The 17032-nt window shown below is 40.4% G+C and overlaps 1 protein-coding gene across 2 annotated transcripts in view; it reads left to right on the top strand.

The window, feature by feature from the left end:
- Nucleotides 1-17032, top strand: part of DHRS11 (dehydrogenase/reductase 11) — a 106736-nt gene that overhangs the window by 75144 nt on the left and 14560 nt on the right. Inside the window, exon 4 of one of the 2 annotated variants that reach the window (XM_053454323.1) lies at nt 15697-15826. In XM_053454323.1, coding sequence (XP_053310298.1) covers nt 15697-15826 — 130 coding nt within the window. Of the gene's footprint in view, nt 1-3162; nt 4091-15696; nt 15827-17032 lie in introns of those variants that run through there. The other variant, XM_053454322.1, reaches the window with a different exon arrangement.

Here is a 17032-nt window from a genome sequence, read left to right as displayed (position 1 = left end):
CAACATATTTATAAATGACCTGGCAGTAGGTGTTGAAAGTCATGTTTCTGTGTTTGCAGATGACACTAAACTAGGTAAAGTTATACAGCGCGAGCAGGATATTACAGTGCTGCAGAGGGATCTAGATAGACTGGGGAACTTGTCGCACAAATGGCAGATGAAATTCAATGTAGATAAATGTAAAGTTATGCACTTCGGGGTAACGAATGCACAAGCAACCTACACCCTAAACGGTAGTGAATTAGGGGTAACGACAAATGAGAAGGATTTGGGAATTGTTATAGACAACAAACTAGGCAACAATGTGCAATGTCAGTCTGCGGTTGCTAAGGTATTGTCGTGTATAAAAAGGGGCATCAAGTCGCGGGATAAAGATATAATGTTGCCTCTGTATAAATCAATGGTAAGGCCGCACCTTGAATATGCTGTGCAATTTTGGGCACCTATTCTAAAGAAGGATATCATAGCACTAGAAAGGGTGCAGAAAGGGCGGGCTACAAAATTAATAAAAGGAATGGAGCGCTATAGTTATGAAGAAAGGTTAACTACCGTATTTGCTCGATTATAAGACGAGGTTTTTTTCAGAGCAAATGCTCTGAAAAATACCCCTCGTCTTATAATCGAGGTCGTCTACTAATCAGACCTCAAAATGTCCGGTGGGGCCATGCTACTTACCGGGCTTTGGTCGCGAGCAGCAGGAGAACAAGAAGCTAGCAGCGTGTCACAAAACTCTGCCTCCCCCCTCCTTCCTCTGGGGGCGGGGCCAGAGAAGTTGCACTCACAGCGGGCCCCTGCAGAAGTCTTGAGTGAGAGATCAGCAGTTCAGGTAAGGGGGTGGGGGGGCTGGGGGGTTTGAGCGTGTGTGTGTATATGTGATTAATGGAATGAATGAGTATTTAAATGTTTGTGAATGAGTGTGTGTTAGTATGGATGTGTAAGGGTGGTGGTGGTAGCATGGCATAGGGAGGCTGTACTCACACTCCTATCATCCTAGGTTCCAGCATGTACTGGCTACCTTGGCTTGATAGGGGTGTGATTGCTGTTAGCAGTTATATATATATCTCCAGAAATGCCTTTTAACCCCCTATATGCCACTCTGCCCCATGATATGCCTTTTAACCCCCTATATGCCACTCTGGCATATAGGGGATTAAAAGGCATATCATGGGGCAGAGTGGCAAATAGGGGGTATAAGGCATTTCTGGGGGCAGAGTGGCAACCCTGGGGGCAGATGTGCATAACTGGGGGGGCAGGTTGGCAAATAAAAGGAAATAAAAAAATATATATTTTTCTCAATCATAGCTTTTATTAAATATGAAAATATTGTTTACATGAATTAATATTTACTAGTAAAACTTTTTTTCCTATAGGGTAGTCTTATATTCAGGCTTTTTGTTTTTTTCCTAAATTAATATTTAGATTTTGGGGGGTCGTCTTATAATCAGGGTCGTCTTATAATCGAGCAAATACGGTAATTTAAATCTGTTTATTTTAGAAAAACGTAGCCTCAGAGGGGATATGATGGCATTATATAAATATATTCGGGGCCAATACAAAACATTGTGTGGAAATCTGTTCATAAACAGGACTATGCATAGGACACGTGGTCATGCGTTCAGACTGGAAGAAAGGAGATTTAGACTAAAGCAGAGGAAAGGGTTTTTTACAGTAAGGACACTAAGGATGTGGAATTCTCTGCCTGCAGAGGTAGTTTTATCGGAGTCTGTACAGACGTTTAAACTGCAACTGGATGGATACCTGGAAAATCTGACTGCCATTTTGGGGTCAAGAAGGAATTTTTTCCCTGGTTAGTGCAAAATTGGAAAGAGCGAAACCGGGGGGTTTTTTGCCTTCTTTTGGATCAACAGCAACAAATTAACAGATATAGGAAAGGCTGAACTTGATGGACGCATGTCTTTTTTCAGCCTATATAACTATGTAAGTATGTAATACTATTGGACTCATAAATGCTCTTCACACATACCCACTTTCTGGGAACATTGCCAAGATCAGAAACAAAGATTGTTTAACTCGTTCAGTCCTTTTTGGACATTTTTTTTACTATAAAATAACAAAGGTGATTAGTGACAGCGCTAAAAAAAAAGTTGTAGGGAAAAAACAAACAAAAAAATAAATCAATAAATAAAATTGTATCAAAGATATACTTCCCAAAACTTTTGTTTCACAGATGGTGTACGTTCTCAAGAATCCTAGGTACTTGAAAGAACAAAAGAAAAAAAAACAAGGAACTTTATGGTGTCACATGTGGCATACATGACAGAGTATTGGAGAGACTCTTACACTTTGCAGGTCAATGCCTGGCCTCTTTGTATTTTGTTTCTTTACAATGCAGCTTTCAGGTGCTCCTGACGGCGTGCATGAAACCAGTTTTCTCCGAAATAAAATCGGAAAGCGGATACCAGGAGGTTAATAAGTATAAATATATCTTTAATCTTGAATAAAATCTGGTAGCTTACATTAAAAAGTGGTATAAAACGTCCCGTAACTTCCGCTTGGTGTTGTGGTAGCTTTGCTACACTCCTATTGCGTATAGTTCGTATGGGCTTCTGAGTGTACGGCTCTTCCCCTCCTGTTTTCGTCAATACGCACGATGCGTTTCGCTCCAATAGCGTCTTCTGGTACGTGACTCTTGTATTCACCTTACATTATTCAAATACTTTCCTTTCACTCAGTTGGCGGAGAGACAACTGGGCTCACTTGATTTTCAATCGCATCGTTATTGGTACTTTGTACTGTTCAATATTAACCCCATGTTGTCCATATAATTCAATGCATGTGCGGAAAATGAAAAAAAATTATAAATACATTATAAATACACCCATTCATACACAAAAAGTGCATGAAAAGTACTACAATGATAAATTATTCAAGGCAATATCATACTTATGTGCAATACTAATATGTACTGTTTGATAATTGTGTGTGAATACGCATTATTGAAATTAGGTGATTTAATGCTGGGGTACTATGTACAAAAAAGTGGAAATACTGTGTTAAGTTTAAGATTACATTTTAAAAACGTCTATTATTATTATTATGGAAAAATAGTAGTGCTGCTTTTTTAAAATACATATCCAATTTAAATATTCTGCTATAACTACTGATTCTTGAAATTTAACTTTTTTCTATGTTTGCTTATAGATTGGAGATATTCAGATGAGACCCACAGAGCAAGTATCCTAGTGCCTGGCGTTATGGCATTGGTGTCAGAAAAGAAGGAACTGTCCATTTTATTTTCCTCTGCTGGCTGATTGAAATTTTAATTAAATCCAGAGGATCTTATTAATTTTGCCTTTGGAGGTTTTTATGAAAAAAGAAAATGTGAAAACATGAGTGTATTTTCTTCTTTATAGTTAACATAGTTAACCATCCTCTTTAGCAAAACAATGCTTTCCAGGATCTATCAGTGTTTTTATTTCAACCAACATGTACTCAATTATTTTGTCGAATATGTGGCCATATAGCTATTTTTTGGTTTTGGTAATGCTTACTTTCCAAGTCACATAGTATAACATATGCGGAGTGCTTAAATAATTCTAAACAGGTTTCTATAATGCATTTGTAATTTGAATAACAGACAATGTGTTGATTACGTTTTTATAGCAAGGGTATATCTGATAAAAAGGTGTTCAGTGCAGTTCGTCCTATATGTAGTGATCCAAAAAGTTTGCGTGTGAATTAGCTTTATAGCTCAAATTATAAAACATCATTCAATTGATGTGTGAAACGTGCCATTCAGGCCTTTTCACCATCAGAAAATATGTAGTTAAAGAAATTTAAATCATTCAAGATGTTTTTTTTTTACAGTATTAAAGTGCCATGGATCATACACAATTCTAGCCTCTACTCAAAGGACAAAAAAAATCACAAACTGGCCTCTTTAATAGTAGCTTTAATCGTTGAATTGACCATCATTGCTCATCCTTTACTAGGTGTGGTGTCCATTGGGCATCCGCTATTGTTCTTGAAAATGTTTTGTGTTTAGTCAGTCCATTCATGTTTATTCTGAGGCCAAAGATTAACAATGATTTATGTTTATTCAGGTACATTAAACTGGGTTTTGGAACTTCTTGTTCTGAGTACACATTTCTTGACTATATCTTCTTAAAAACACATATAAATAGATGCTTTAGTTTGGACATACACTTGAGCCAATCCCCTGCAGGGTCAGGGATGGCTGGAATACGTAATTACTTGCACACACATTATTTAAACTGTTTTTTTTTTTAGGATAATAGGCATTTATGTAAAGAAGCATCATCATTTAAAACTGGCAGATGTACTAAATCTGTCTTATGTTTGAGATGGGAATCTGGTATCCACCGCTTTGTGGCTACTGTTGTGAAATAATTTATTTTTATGTTATTATTAGCCATCATTAGTATAAGCATAATTGGAACTAAATTCCTTTTAAAACAAAACATATCCTGGATGGGAAATGTACCGAGATGCACCACCATGGGTATTTCTGAAAATAAATTCTTGCATAAAACCTGTCACTGGCAGCACCACCAATTTGAGGCATCGGGTGTGTTTTAGAGACTTAAATTGAATACTTTTCCTAAAACTATACTTGAACAATGTCAGAAAACCAGAAAAGGTGGAGGTGCAAACCATTTACAATTACTATTTGTTTTATATTATAGCAAGTGCTATGATATAGTAGATAGGCCTACACAAATCCACAAGAATACCCCTGTACACTTTAATAATGTATGACAGGTTTATTAGTTGAATATTGATGTTTTAACCATATGATTAGTGGGTATTCTGCAGGGCAAAGTGGGTGCAGAGGCAAATACAGAAAAAAATGTGAGGATAGTTTTCCAATGAGGCCCTAATGTCTTGTTACAATGACATGAAGCACATTTTAAACCCAAATTTTCTCAACCCAAATTACAACTTGTGTGTGCATGTGTCTGTATATATATATATATATATATATATATATATATATATATATATATATATATATATATATAAAATCATTTTTCTTTGCTTCACAAGTGATGGCCAGTACACTGTAAATTTATCTGTTTGAACCAATCAGAAATGAAATGCCTAAATCTTACACTGCAATTAATTATGTGTAAAACAGGATTTTAAAAAATATACAAATTTCCAAAAAAGTTAGCAAAAATGGTTTCTACAGTTTAGCAAAAGTTGTTTTGTGAGTTTCTGTTCATATTGCGTGATGAGAATTGCTATAAGCAAACCTACAGATCATGTATTTTTTCACTTCTTGCATCAAGTTATATTTCTGTGCCAAGGAAATAATAGACAAATGAATGAGTGGTGAAACCACAATGCCAACAGATAATTTGTTTTTTGAATATTCTGTTGAATGCTTGGGTAGCATATATGCTCAAAGTGGCTATTTAATAACCTACTGTGACTAAGCCGCTATGATCATATTGATGGATGGACATGTATTATGTATACTGTGTATTACCTCATGGTTTTGTAGGGACCATAATTATCAGCTGAATATATTTTATAGAGGTTTTTTTTACATTACTGTACCATCACACTCCTAAATATATAATGTACCCCCCCCCCCATTTAAAAGACTGAAAATAACTTGCCATGTTTCTGCAATAATAAACTAGCAAAAAATAAAATGGTAGGCAAAACACAAAAATAGGTTACAGGTCTAAGACAATGTACAAGCAGGCCTGTGTAAGGGCTTTCAAAATGTTTGCTGTTCTGGGTTACAGATACTGCGAGTCAAGATAGGATAAACCACACTGGCACAAATGTCCAAGTATTTTAATACTTGAGAAATCATATACCAAAAAGAAAAAACGCTTGACATTTACTAGACTCTACTATCTAAAATCCATTGTATCTCTTTTCAACCCTTTAGTGCAATTTGCCAAACAAGGGGATTTTTATGCTAAAGGTCATATTTTATTTTTATGTCAGCTACACACACAAACCTATTTTTAAAAAAAGACATAACTTTTTATTTTATAAAAAAAAGCCTTTTGTATTCTGCTAAAGGATGAGAAACTGTAAGTAGAGATATACAAAGGTTACAAATTTGTTTTTTTACTTGTGTAACACGCTTTTGTCTCTAAGCATGTTCTGTTAGAAGTATGGAACCTCATTGTACCTACTTTTATTACCCCTATACATTTGCCTGAAGACATAAACATAAGCCACAGCATCTGTAACCCACTGTATGCTGCACAAGGCCAGGTTTTCTCTTGATTTGTAGACCTATTACTCCTTTTGTTGAATCATGTATTAGAAATTGTACTATGGTAATAGATTGCACTTTTGTTACTAGTTCACAATAGTTTCCATTTCAGATTCTCTTGGGATAGAATGAAAAATGATTGTGTGTTAATAGAGAGGAATGTGGAAACTGAATAAATTTGGTTTAATTGTGTATTGTATCAATAAAAAAGCGCACAGAAATTTTGTAAGCGGTCATTATTATTTTTAGACTTGTGCACGGCAAGCAAAATCGTTTAAAACTATTTTTTTTTTCTTTTTCTGCAAATGTAGTTTTCTGAACACTCAGGTTCGATAAAATTCGGAGGCCTTTTTTGATTCAGAAATGACACTTGGGAGGTATTGCCAAAGGGGGAGCTTCCTGACACCTTTCTTTTACAGTAGCGCCATCTCAAGTTTTACAAAGTGATCCAGACCTGATTTTGCACAGCAGAACCACCCCACTAGCAGCACTACACAAATGCATACATACATACATACAGCAACATGCAATGGGACTGAATTTCTCCAACAATTGAACCATTTTGATGAATTGATACCTCAGAGTAAGTTAGGTGATATGGCAGTGGAAGCAGTAGTGCTAGGGCACTAAGCAGACACTGGCAGATACACACATCCAGCCCCATGGTACAGGACAATACCTTTCCCAGAAATATATTTGAAATATATTTGAAAAATTGATCCTTCACAGTCAGCAAGTTGATTGAGCCACAACAGTAACAGAGACCGGGCACATCAAGACATATGGTACAAGACTGCACTTCCTCCAATATTAGAAAAAAATGACCACCTCAGAGTAAGGAAGTAAATAGAGGAGCAGTAGTAGTAAGGCAAGTGGCATGGGCAGCCACATGCAGACCCTTGGAACAAGACTGAATTTCAATAATATTTGGAAAAAAAAAAATAATTGATTCCCATAGTAATTAAGGAGACAGAAGAGCAGCAGTAGGGCACTGGGCCTGGGCAGGCATTGGCAAACAGACACGAGTAAGGAACTAGCCAGATGAGCAGCAGCAGTAAGCCACACACCCAGCCACCTAGTACAGGACTAAATTTCCACAATACTTGAAACATTTTTAAAAAATGATCCCGATACCTGGGAACTTGTGGGCTCCGGCTACCCAGAGCCCACAACTCACACACTGAGAATGATCACACACACATTACTACAGTGTTGCACGCCATGCGAGGTAGAAGTGGTACTAGTGTTTTTTCTTCTTCATATAGTATTCGTGATGGCTGTGGTGGTGTGCTGCTTCTGCAGAGAGGAAGGAGCAGCACATCTACAGAGAAATTATTGTAAGATGTTTCACTTGAAGGCTCCTCCTCTTTTTCATAATCTAAATTCAGGTCATTGTCATCATCAACAACATTGTTGATGACATATCATTTTTCAGTTGGACAATAGTAGACCTTCCTTCTTCCCCACTTTCTTCTGAACCATAAATACATCTGCTTGTGGTGTTAAACGAAATATAGAAATATATCACAAAGGTTCGTCTTTAACAGATATTTAATAATAGACAAAACCACAGTAACCTACCATTGAGTGACAGCCCAACAAGCAATGCAACACTTTCCAAGACTAACCCGCAACCAAAAAGCCCAACATAACCCAGCACACCACAGATTGACCCATCCATGCAGGATGGTGGGCAGAGAGAGACTGAACTAAGATTTTGCATTCAACAGGCATAGTGAATTGCTTGTGAGATCACTGGAGGTGTGCCCTCGTTAACATATCAAAAGACACGTGATACAGGAAGAGTTCACTGGCAACAACATTGACAACAATACTTGTTATGTCACCACACTGCTGCCTACATATGCCTAGATCTTTGCTCTGAGGAGTGCTGGTAATGCTTGTGTGGTAGCACCAGTTAGCGTTGTGGCACTGGTAGTGGTTTTATTCTGTGCTTCCCAATAGAATGGCTTACAAGCAATCTTCGTCCTGCATCCCACCAAGTCACCAGCACCAGAGTGCTTGGTAGTAACTGAAATCATGTCTTACTTTGGTAAGTGAGGTGGACAAGATCTTAGCACTACTAGAGCAAGGATGTTTGGTATTGCTGCTGGACATGGCTTGTACTTTTTTGTACATGCCTGCAGCCAGCACTCCCCAACCCACAAAAACTGGAATCGCTTTTTGTATTCACTTGTAAAAGTGAAAAAAAATTAAATAATATATATTGTAACTCAGGAATTTCACACAGTCCAATTCATAATTTTTACAAATGAATGAATGCCTATAAAACACCAATATTTATTAATGAATTATTGTTTTGTTGTCCAGAAACTGGATGTTTTGCTGGTAGAGTAAATGCGCAACTGTCTTAAACTCTACTCAGGAACATTATTTCCCTGCCATCCCAGGTGACACTACGGATAGACTCCTCCTCCGTACCTGAGATAGGGCAGGACTGTAAACATTTAAAGGCCCCTCCCCTCCTGATATCCCCAGTATATGTTCCTGTTCTACATCAGGTAGGGAGGACTCGTCTCCCATTTGTTGTTTTCCCTCGGCTCTAGGTTACGCCGATTCCCCGGGCTAAGCCCCCCTGGCGGGGGATGCCATTGCGCCATAGCTGCATGGCACGCTCCTCGCATGTGCGGTAGGAGTCCTGGGCGGCTTGTTTGCCACTGTTCGGCATCCTGGCGCCGTCGAACATGGCGACCCTTTGGCTTCCGGCTTGGGGCATTCTGCACTTTGTTCGGAAGTGCGTTCTAAGCCTCGTTTTCAGACGGCTTACAGCCTGATTGCAAGCCGCTTAAAAGGAAGGGTGAGCAAGTTCTTGGCTTTTCTGTTCCTGCTCCTTGCTATTTATATTTTCTATGGTGTTGTTGCATCTGAAGGGGTTATGTCGGCTCCTGATAATTCTGAGCCACCCTCTGTTAAGGAGAAGCCTAAGAAGGCTTTGATGAAGACCAAACATGCGCAGTGCTCTGGGTGTCACAAAGCTTTGCAGGATTCCAGAAAGAAGCTTTGCTCCGCTTGCCTGAAATCAGTTGCAGATTCTGAGGCAGCTGGAGGAAGAGAGTTTTTGGCCTGGCTTAAAGAGCAGATGCTTCTTGCCTTTCGTCAAGCTGTTCCTGTACCTGCCTACCCTCACCTTCCGGCAGTGCAAGATCCCTCTCTCCTGGGTCATCAGCCTCTGTTATCAGACTCAGAATTTGATTATCCTGAGGTGGAGGAGTATTCATCTGAGGGAGGACAGATCCGGGAAGATAGTTCTTTTCTTTTCCCGGTGGAAGATACTGAGACTCTTATCTCCGCGGTGAGCTCTGCGATGCATTTGGAAGAGACTGCTATCCAGAAGAGTGACCCCTTCTTTGCCAGTTTCTCCAAGTATTCAGCCTCCTTTCCTGTTCATCCTGCACTCTCTGAGATTATTAAGCAGGAATTGCATCACCCGGAAAGAAGGGTTAACCTGTCTAACACTTTGCCATTTGAAGATGGCTCACATTTCTCTGACCTCATGGAGAAGAAAGCTGAAGCCGCCGTTAAAAAGTCTTTTGAGGCCTCTGTGGCTGTTTTCAAGCCAGGAATCTGCCTCAGTGTCCAGAGCAGTTAAGATTTGGCTCTCGCAGATTGAGGAGGATATTGCCGCCAAGACTTCTAGAGAGGCTATCCTCAAGAATTTCACTGTTAAATTGGCCGTGGACTTTCTCTGCGATGCTTCGATTGAGACCATCAGAATGACAGCCAGGGCTTCTGGGCTCTCTATCGTGGCAAGAGGGCCTTATGACTGAAAGCCTGGGCTGCATATAATGCCTCAAAGAATGGACTTCTTAATATTCCCTTTAAGGGTAAGACTCTATTTGGTGAAGAGCTGGAGTCCCTTTTAGAGAAGACTACAGGGGATAAACATTGGATGCCTCAGTGGAGACCTGCTTCCAAGAGACTGTCCTTTCGGACGTACTTCCCGGGCCAGACCAGAGGCTATGGTTCCAGATTCTCGTGCTAATCAAGGGATCAAGGCTTCCAGGGCAGACTCCCTTGTGAAGGGGGTAGAATTGACAGGCTATCCTTCCCCAAAGTGCCCCAGGACCCAAGACCTCCGCATGACACCACTCCCATTCTGGTGGTAGGGAGGCTCCGTTTTTTCAAAGACAATTGGTTCTCCATCACTTGAGACCCCTGGTTAAGAACCATCGTATCTCATGGTTATCGGCTTCAGTTTCTAATCATTTTTTGGTTTTCCAGCTTCCTCAAGACCAGGCGAAACAGACTGTCCTGTTGTCTACCATTCAGCAGTTTGCAGACCTGAAGGTCCTGGTTCTGGTCCCTCAGCTGGAACTAGGTCGGAGGGTTTATTCTCCAGTTTCCTGGTTCACAAAATACCGGGGGATGACACCTGATTATAGACTTACACTTCCTGAACAGACACCTCCAGTTTGTCCAGTTCAAGATGGAAACCATAAAATCCGCTCTAGACACCTTATGCCTCCACGACTTCATGGTCTCTTTAGACCTCAAGGATGCTTACCTTCATGTTCTGATCCATCCGTCTCATCAGCAGTTTCTGCACATTGCCGTTCCGTTTGTTTGCTGGTCCGCAGAGTTCTCTCTGCGCACAGAAGCTCCTTAAGGACATGCATGTCTCACATCAGGATTCTTCAGAGCTGTATCCTTTATCATCTATAGGAGAACCAGTTGGCTCTGGACAGGCTCGTTCTCAAGTCAGAGCGTCCCTCCCATGTTGGCTCCAACGGGACACCCTAGCTGCAGGGAGACAATTGTCCTTATCAGACAAGGAGCTTCTCACCACCGACGCAAGCATCAGAGGATGGGGAGCCACATATGGAGACAGATTCGTTCAAGGTCTTTGGTCCCCAGCTGTGCAACTCCTTCCTTCCTATTGCCTGGAGTTGCTTGCGGTGGAAAGAACCCTGCATCACTGAATAGCTGCTTGCTGGCAAGAACATCCTGTTACGCAACGACAACCAGGCAGTAGTAGCACGTATCAACAAGCAAGGAGGTACAAGAAGCCCATGAGTTCTGCGTATACATCTCTGGATCTCCTTTTGGGCAGAGTCCTGTTTGATGACCATCTCCGCAGGCAACCTCAAAGGGAAGCGGATTTCCTGAGCAGAACTCTGTTCTGAGCTGCGAGTGGGCTCTGCATCCATCGGCTTTTATGTTCAGGCAGTGGGGATTACACAAGATCAATCTGATGGCATCCTGGAAGGAAGTGCTGTCCTTCTTCTCCCTCAATCCTCAGGATTATCCTGTGGTGGTAGATGCCTTTGGAATTTCCGTCTCGCCTACGTTTTTTTCCTCTTCCGGCCCCAACAGAGGTTTCAACATTTCCAAGTGCTCCATTGCTAGATGGATTGTTTTGGCCATCAGCTTGGCGCAGTCTGCAGCCGTCCAGCCTTTACCTGCTGGGATCCGCGCCCCCTCTACTCGAGCAGTCTCCACTTCCTAGGCTGAGCGATGTCTCTTTTCTCCTGAACACATCTGCAAGACAGCTACTTGGGGGACTCTCCATAGTTTTGTCCAACATTATAGACTCGATAAGATGGCGCAGGAGGACTTGCTTTTTGGACATAAGGTTGTTTTTTCCTCCTGAGTTTCCCCACCCTTCTTCTTTGGTATATCTATTCATAGTGTCACCTGGAATGACAGGGAAACAGGAAGTTCTACTTTCCGAGAGCTTCTTTTCCCTGCCAATCCCTGGTGACACTTTGTTCCCTCCCTTCCTTTTTTTGTTGCATCATATTGTTTTCCTGTGTGGTCTTTGTTATTCACTGGGGATATCAGGAGGGGAGGGGCCTTTAAATGTTTAGAGTCCTGCCCTATCTCAGGTACGGAGGAGGAGTCTATCTGTAGTGTCGCCAGGGATTGGCAGGGAAAAGAAGCTCTCGGTAAGTAGAACTTCCTGTTTCAAGAACTAAAATGCACTGTGTGCAAGCACAGTCAAATACTTCATTTTGTCACCAACATTTTTAATGATATTTTTTAAAAAAACCCTAACATAAATGGAAAAAATGTCTGCTGCAGTCCCTGTATATCAATAATATATGGGAGGTGACACCAAAAAATACTGCATCCAGTATTTCTGGCTGCAGCATCTCCCTAAGGTAATGTATGCATATAAAAAGTATTTACAATGTACTTTCATATTCATGTATTGTAAAGGGGAGACCCTGGGACACGGGAGTGTCCATTTAAATCCAGGAGCTGGATTTACTTGTCAGAGAGAAATCTATCACAATTGAATAGATATTCTTCCATAGCCTGCAATGGAAAGATTACATAAAAAACTGTGATTCATTTTATCTCAGTTAAATTAATTTTCATTGCCGGTATCTGCCGTTCTAATCCCACATTTTAACAGTCTGTGTGTAGTCAGTGGGAGGATTGCACTGCTCATGTGTGACCAATGAAGTGTCAACCTGTTGTGACATTGGACAGGACAATTGGTAAGTGGCACATAACTCCTGTGCAAGGATATAATGTGGGGCACAAAGTATTAGTACATGTACCACAACGCAAAGAGGTGAAAAAATAGGCACTTAAGCTCCTCTAAACTGACCTTGAGTTTCTATTAGCCATTGAACTTAAAGAATCTCCCTTTTTGTCTGGGAGCCACAGTCCTCTCACATCCTAAGCACCATGTCGCTAGGCATCTTTCTTACGAAGGAAACAGAGGAAAGAAGACAGAAGAACAAGATGAGTACTTCAGCAAAAGGTTGGGGTCTGTGGGCATACCCTCTGCCCTTCTCGATTGGAGGAACAGGGGAGAGGCTGTTCCCTTGGCTTCACCCTTTTGTGAAAGTACTAAAGGGGCCAGAAACATTCTAGGCTCTCATAGTACTTCTGCAAAAGGGTGGAGCTATGGGGACAGCCTCTCCCCATTCTTCCAATCGAGGGAGAGGCTGTGTCCGAAAACTCTGCAATTTTGTGAAAGTGAGAAAACTGCAGGAATGGAGATTGGCACACAGTAGTGGTCGGTAGAGGAGGTAAGGGACATTAAGACAGTGTGAGAGAATGTGAGAGCACAGATGTAACTAGAAACCACAGCACCCCCAAACAGCTTAGCAGTGCCAAATAGCTTCTCTGTGCCTCTAAATAGCTTGCCTGTGTCATCTTTGTCCCTAACCAACTTGTTAGTGCCTCCAAACTGCTTGCTATTGCCCCAGTTTGCCTGTTCCATCTTTGCCTCCAAACAGCTTATCAGTGTAACCAAACAGCCTACCTGTGCCATCTATGCCACAGCTTGTCAGGTGCCCAATAAGCATGTATTTGCCATATTTGCCCCAAACAGCTTGCCTGTGCCATCTGTGTCCCTAAAGAGCTCATCAGTGCCTCCAAATAGCTTGTCTGTGCCACCTATGCCCTAGCTTTTCAGTGTTCCCAAACAGCTTTTCTGTGCTATCTTTGCCCCAAACAGCCTGTCTGCACCACCTTTAGCCACCAAACAGCTTGTCAGTTGCCACAAACAGCTTGTCTGTGCTATCTTTGTCCCAAACAACGTGTTGGTGCCCCAAATAGTCTACCCTTGCCAGCTTTCCCCCCCAAAAGCTTGTCTGTGCCATCTTTGCCCTCAAGCAGCCTGGTTGTGCCCTAGTCTATACCAGTTACCAGCAGGATTTGTGTGTTTCTCTACACTCTACGTGCCCTAGCTGTCAGTATAACCTGTACCTAGCAGCTTTATAGAGACAGACAAGTAGTCACAGGGGTCGCCCAGGAATGGCTAGCCTGGTCACAGTTGAGATGTTTGCGACCATGATTGTTACACCCCTGTGCGAAAGAGGATATACGGGAGTGAATGAGGGTGAGTGACAAATTTTGTTTCTAAATGGGAAAATTCCTCCGAATTTCATCCGAACTTGAATATATAAAGATATAGATATGCTTTGCTGCAAACGTATATACCGCATACCAAGTATTTGTTGTAGTGTTGGTGGGAACTCCAACATGTGCACATGCAAAATGAAAAACGCTGGGGAATAATAAAATCTGGGACGCAAAGCCTAATTCAGCATCTGTCCTGTGAAACAAAGACATGCATAGTCTCCCAGTGCAAAAAGCTTTGTCCATCAAGGCATAAAGTCGTTTTACAACCTAGGACACCAAATGTATTTTCGCCCATGAGGATTTTTCTTTTGCCATTACCACATCATTGTCTAACGGCTCTTAAGATATTTAGTAAAAAAAACACATCAGTTTCAAAATATGCATAGGATGTATTGTATTCAATAGCCTAAGCTTCTGAAATGTTTGTACAGCTTTAAATATACTGCTTATTTTTCTTCATATCAGATAACCTGTAATTACCCTGTCCTGTCAACATTTCAATGCATAGAAATATAATATTGTGTTTTGAAGGCATGGCTAGGGGGCATTTTAGGCTTAATTTGTATAACTGTTAATTCGCGACAAGTACTATAGTTTTCAGTTAGTGAAAAAACATATTCTTCTGGCATAAGGTATAATGTATGACAAAATTTAATTGTCAATTCTGTGGTGAAAAAATGTTAGTAAAATGTTTTCCGTTAGTGTGCATGCGGAGTGTGACTTATGACCATACCTGTAGGTGTGTTAGTGTGGGACCTAAGCTAGCCACATATTGTGGTGATGTTAGCCCCACAGAACCTTTAGTGGCAGGGTTTCACACTCCCATATATGATTATGAAATGTTTACAAAATAATCTATGGAAAGGTAAGTATTGTATTCATTGGTCCTTTAATCTGCTAATACATTTCACTTACATTTACTTTTACATGGAACTTATCTTATTTCTTCAAATTGCTTGCAGACTATCATAGCGTGATAAAACAATATCTATTTTACTGTAATATGTTATTGACATTTTTTTCATCATTCATTATTATTTCAATTTTCATTAGCTGATTTTTAATTTAACCCTGTATTTGTAGTACATCTGTAATCAGGGCATATTTATACAAAGTCTTTTTGGATAAAACGTGGTTATTCATTAAGACCAATTCTGGTATGAAGTTTGACAACTGGTCATTTCACCATTACCGCAATTAATTCCTGCTCATTAGATCACTTTTAAAGCTTTGCACTAGAATTTCTGTTTATTTAGAATGCTAAAGGTAAAGCACTAAACTGAAACAGTTCATTGGTTTTATTGTGATTGTTCAAATTAAGGACCCAGGGTTGCCAAATAATGTGGTCAAATGTATTGTCACAGCCTTGAACCAGGATACACCAAAGCTGTGATGTGTCAAGCTTGATTTTCTTTATGAAGTCTACACTAAGTATTTTGTAACATATGTAAAGAAATTGAGTACTTTTACCACCTATGCCACCTGGTGCCTCACATTACTACAGAAAAACATAGGAACGTGAATAAAAAGTGTAAAATACATTTAGTAGCCTTGTTGTAGGGAAGGTAGTTACAGATGACAAATGCTATTATTGTTAACAATGCTAATAGTATTAATTTATCACGTTTTAGCATCCTTGGTCACATATACCAGTGTTTCAACTTTGCTCACTTTTACTGTGCCACAAAGCATGCCGTGACTGCACTGACTGAAGGGATCAGACAAGAGCTAAGGGAGTTGAACAGCCATATTCGTGTAACTGTAAGTAACCATTCCTGGATTCCTCTTGCATATTTTAAATCAAACAGTGTATGAGACACTAACCATAGAGATAGAGCAAAGCAACAATTTAAAACACGGTGCAGAAGAAGCACAATAGACATTCTTACAGCATAATAGTAAATGTTAGTTTTACTTTAATACGTGAATGAAGAGAAGAAAGCAAGATCTACATTGTATACAAAGGTGTAACAACTGGGATTAGGGGTAATCTGAAATGCGAAAGAATAAACATAAATATATGGTAAACACAAGATGCTGTTAAACATTCAGCATACACCCCAACAATCCAAACTGGGAATGCCAATTGAGGGGTATGACAGCAGGTGTGGCAAGACCATCTGTACATAGTGGCCATTTACAGTTCCCAGTGTTCTGTACTCCCTGGGCTGGCCAGAGACAATTGCATGATTTTACTATTACCATGACGTAAAGTCATGATTTTATTAAAGACACGGAGGCGAGTATTGCTTAACTCTTTCTTTACTGAATCATATAGCAGCAAGAAAATTTGAATAGAGAAAAAAGTAAAATACAACATGTGGCCCCAACAGCCAATCCCAACACAGCACTAAGTATAACTCTAGTCTCCTCCCGGAAGTCATCCTCTTTCTTTGACAGGCGAACTTGATCAGCACCACCAGGACCAACACCCGGCGCGAGGCAGACTGTAACGGCATGAACAGTGGCAAAACCCCAAACGGAACTTGAGAATCCGTGCACTCAGGTCAAACTGCAGGGAAAAAGAAATAAAAGGAATCTATAGATTAGTGTCGGTGTAATGCAACCCTGAAACAGGAGAAAGCAATGAACCGTAAAGAAATCATGAAACTCGCGGAAATCCGACAATATCTGAATAAGGTAAAGCAATCAAAATGACAAGTATAGCATCCATAGAACAAAGACACAGAGCAAAATATATATAAAATCTACCTCTTATCCAATGTAAATCATCGGGTGGGAGCGAGTTCCACAAAGCGAAAAGGGTGGGAAGCAATACTCGCCTCCGTGTCTTTAATAAAATCATGACTTTACGTCATGGTAATAGTAAAATCATGCAATTTTATGACAAGACACGGAGGCTCCTATTGCAAGTTTAAAGCTGATCCACAATAGGAGAAAAAAGATGCGGAGAAGGTCGAAAATAGAATTCTTTAAAAGTAGACGGTCTGGACCAGTCAGCTGCTC

Source organism: Spea bombifrons, chromosome 2 (assembly GCF_027358695.1).
Source record: "Spea bombifrons isolate aSpeBom1 chromosome 2, aSpeBom1.2.pri, whole genome shotgun sequence".
In the NCBI taxonomy this organism is placed as follows: domain Eukaryota; kingdom Metazoa; phylum Chordata; class Amphibia; order Anura; family Pelobatidae; genus Spea; species Spea bombifrons.
The sequence above is the reverse complement of the archived record's forward strand: the minus strand, read 5'-3'. Positions and strand labels throughout refer to the sequence as shown.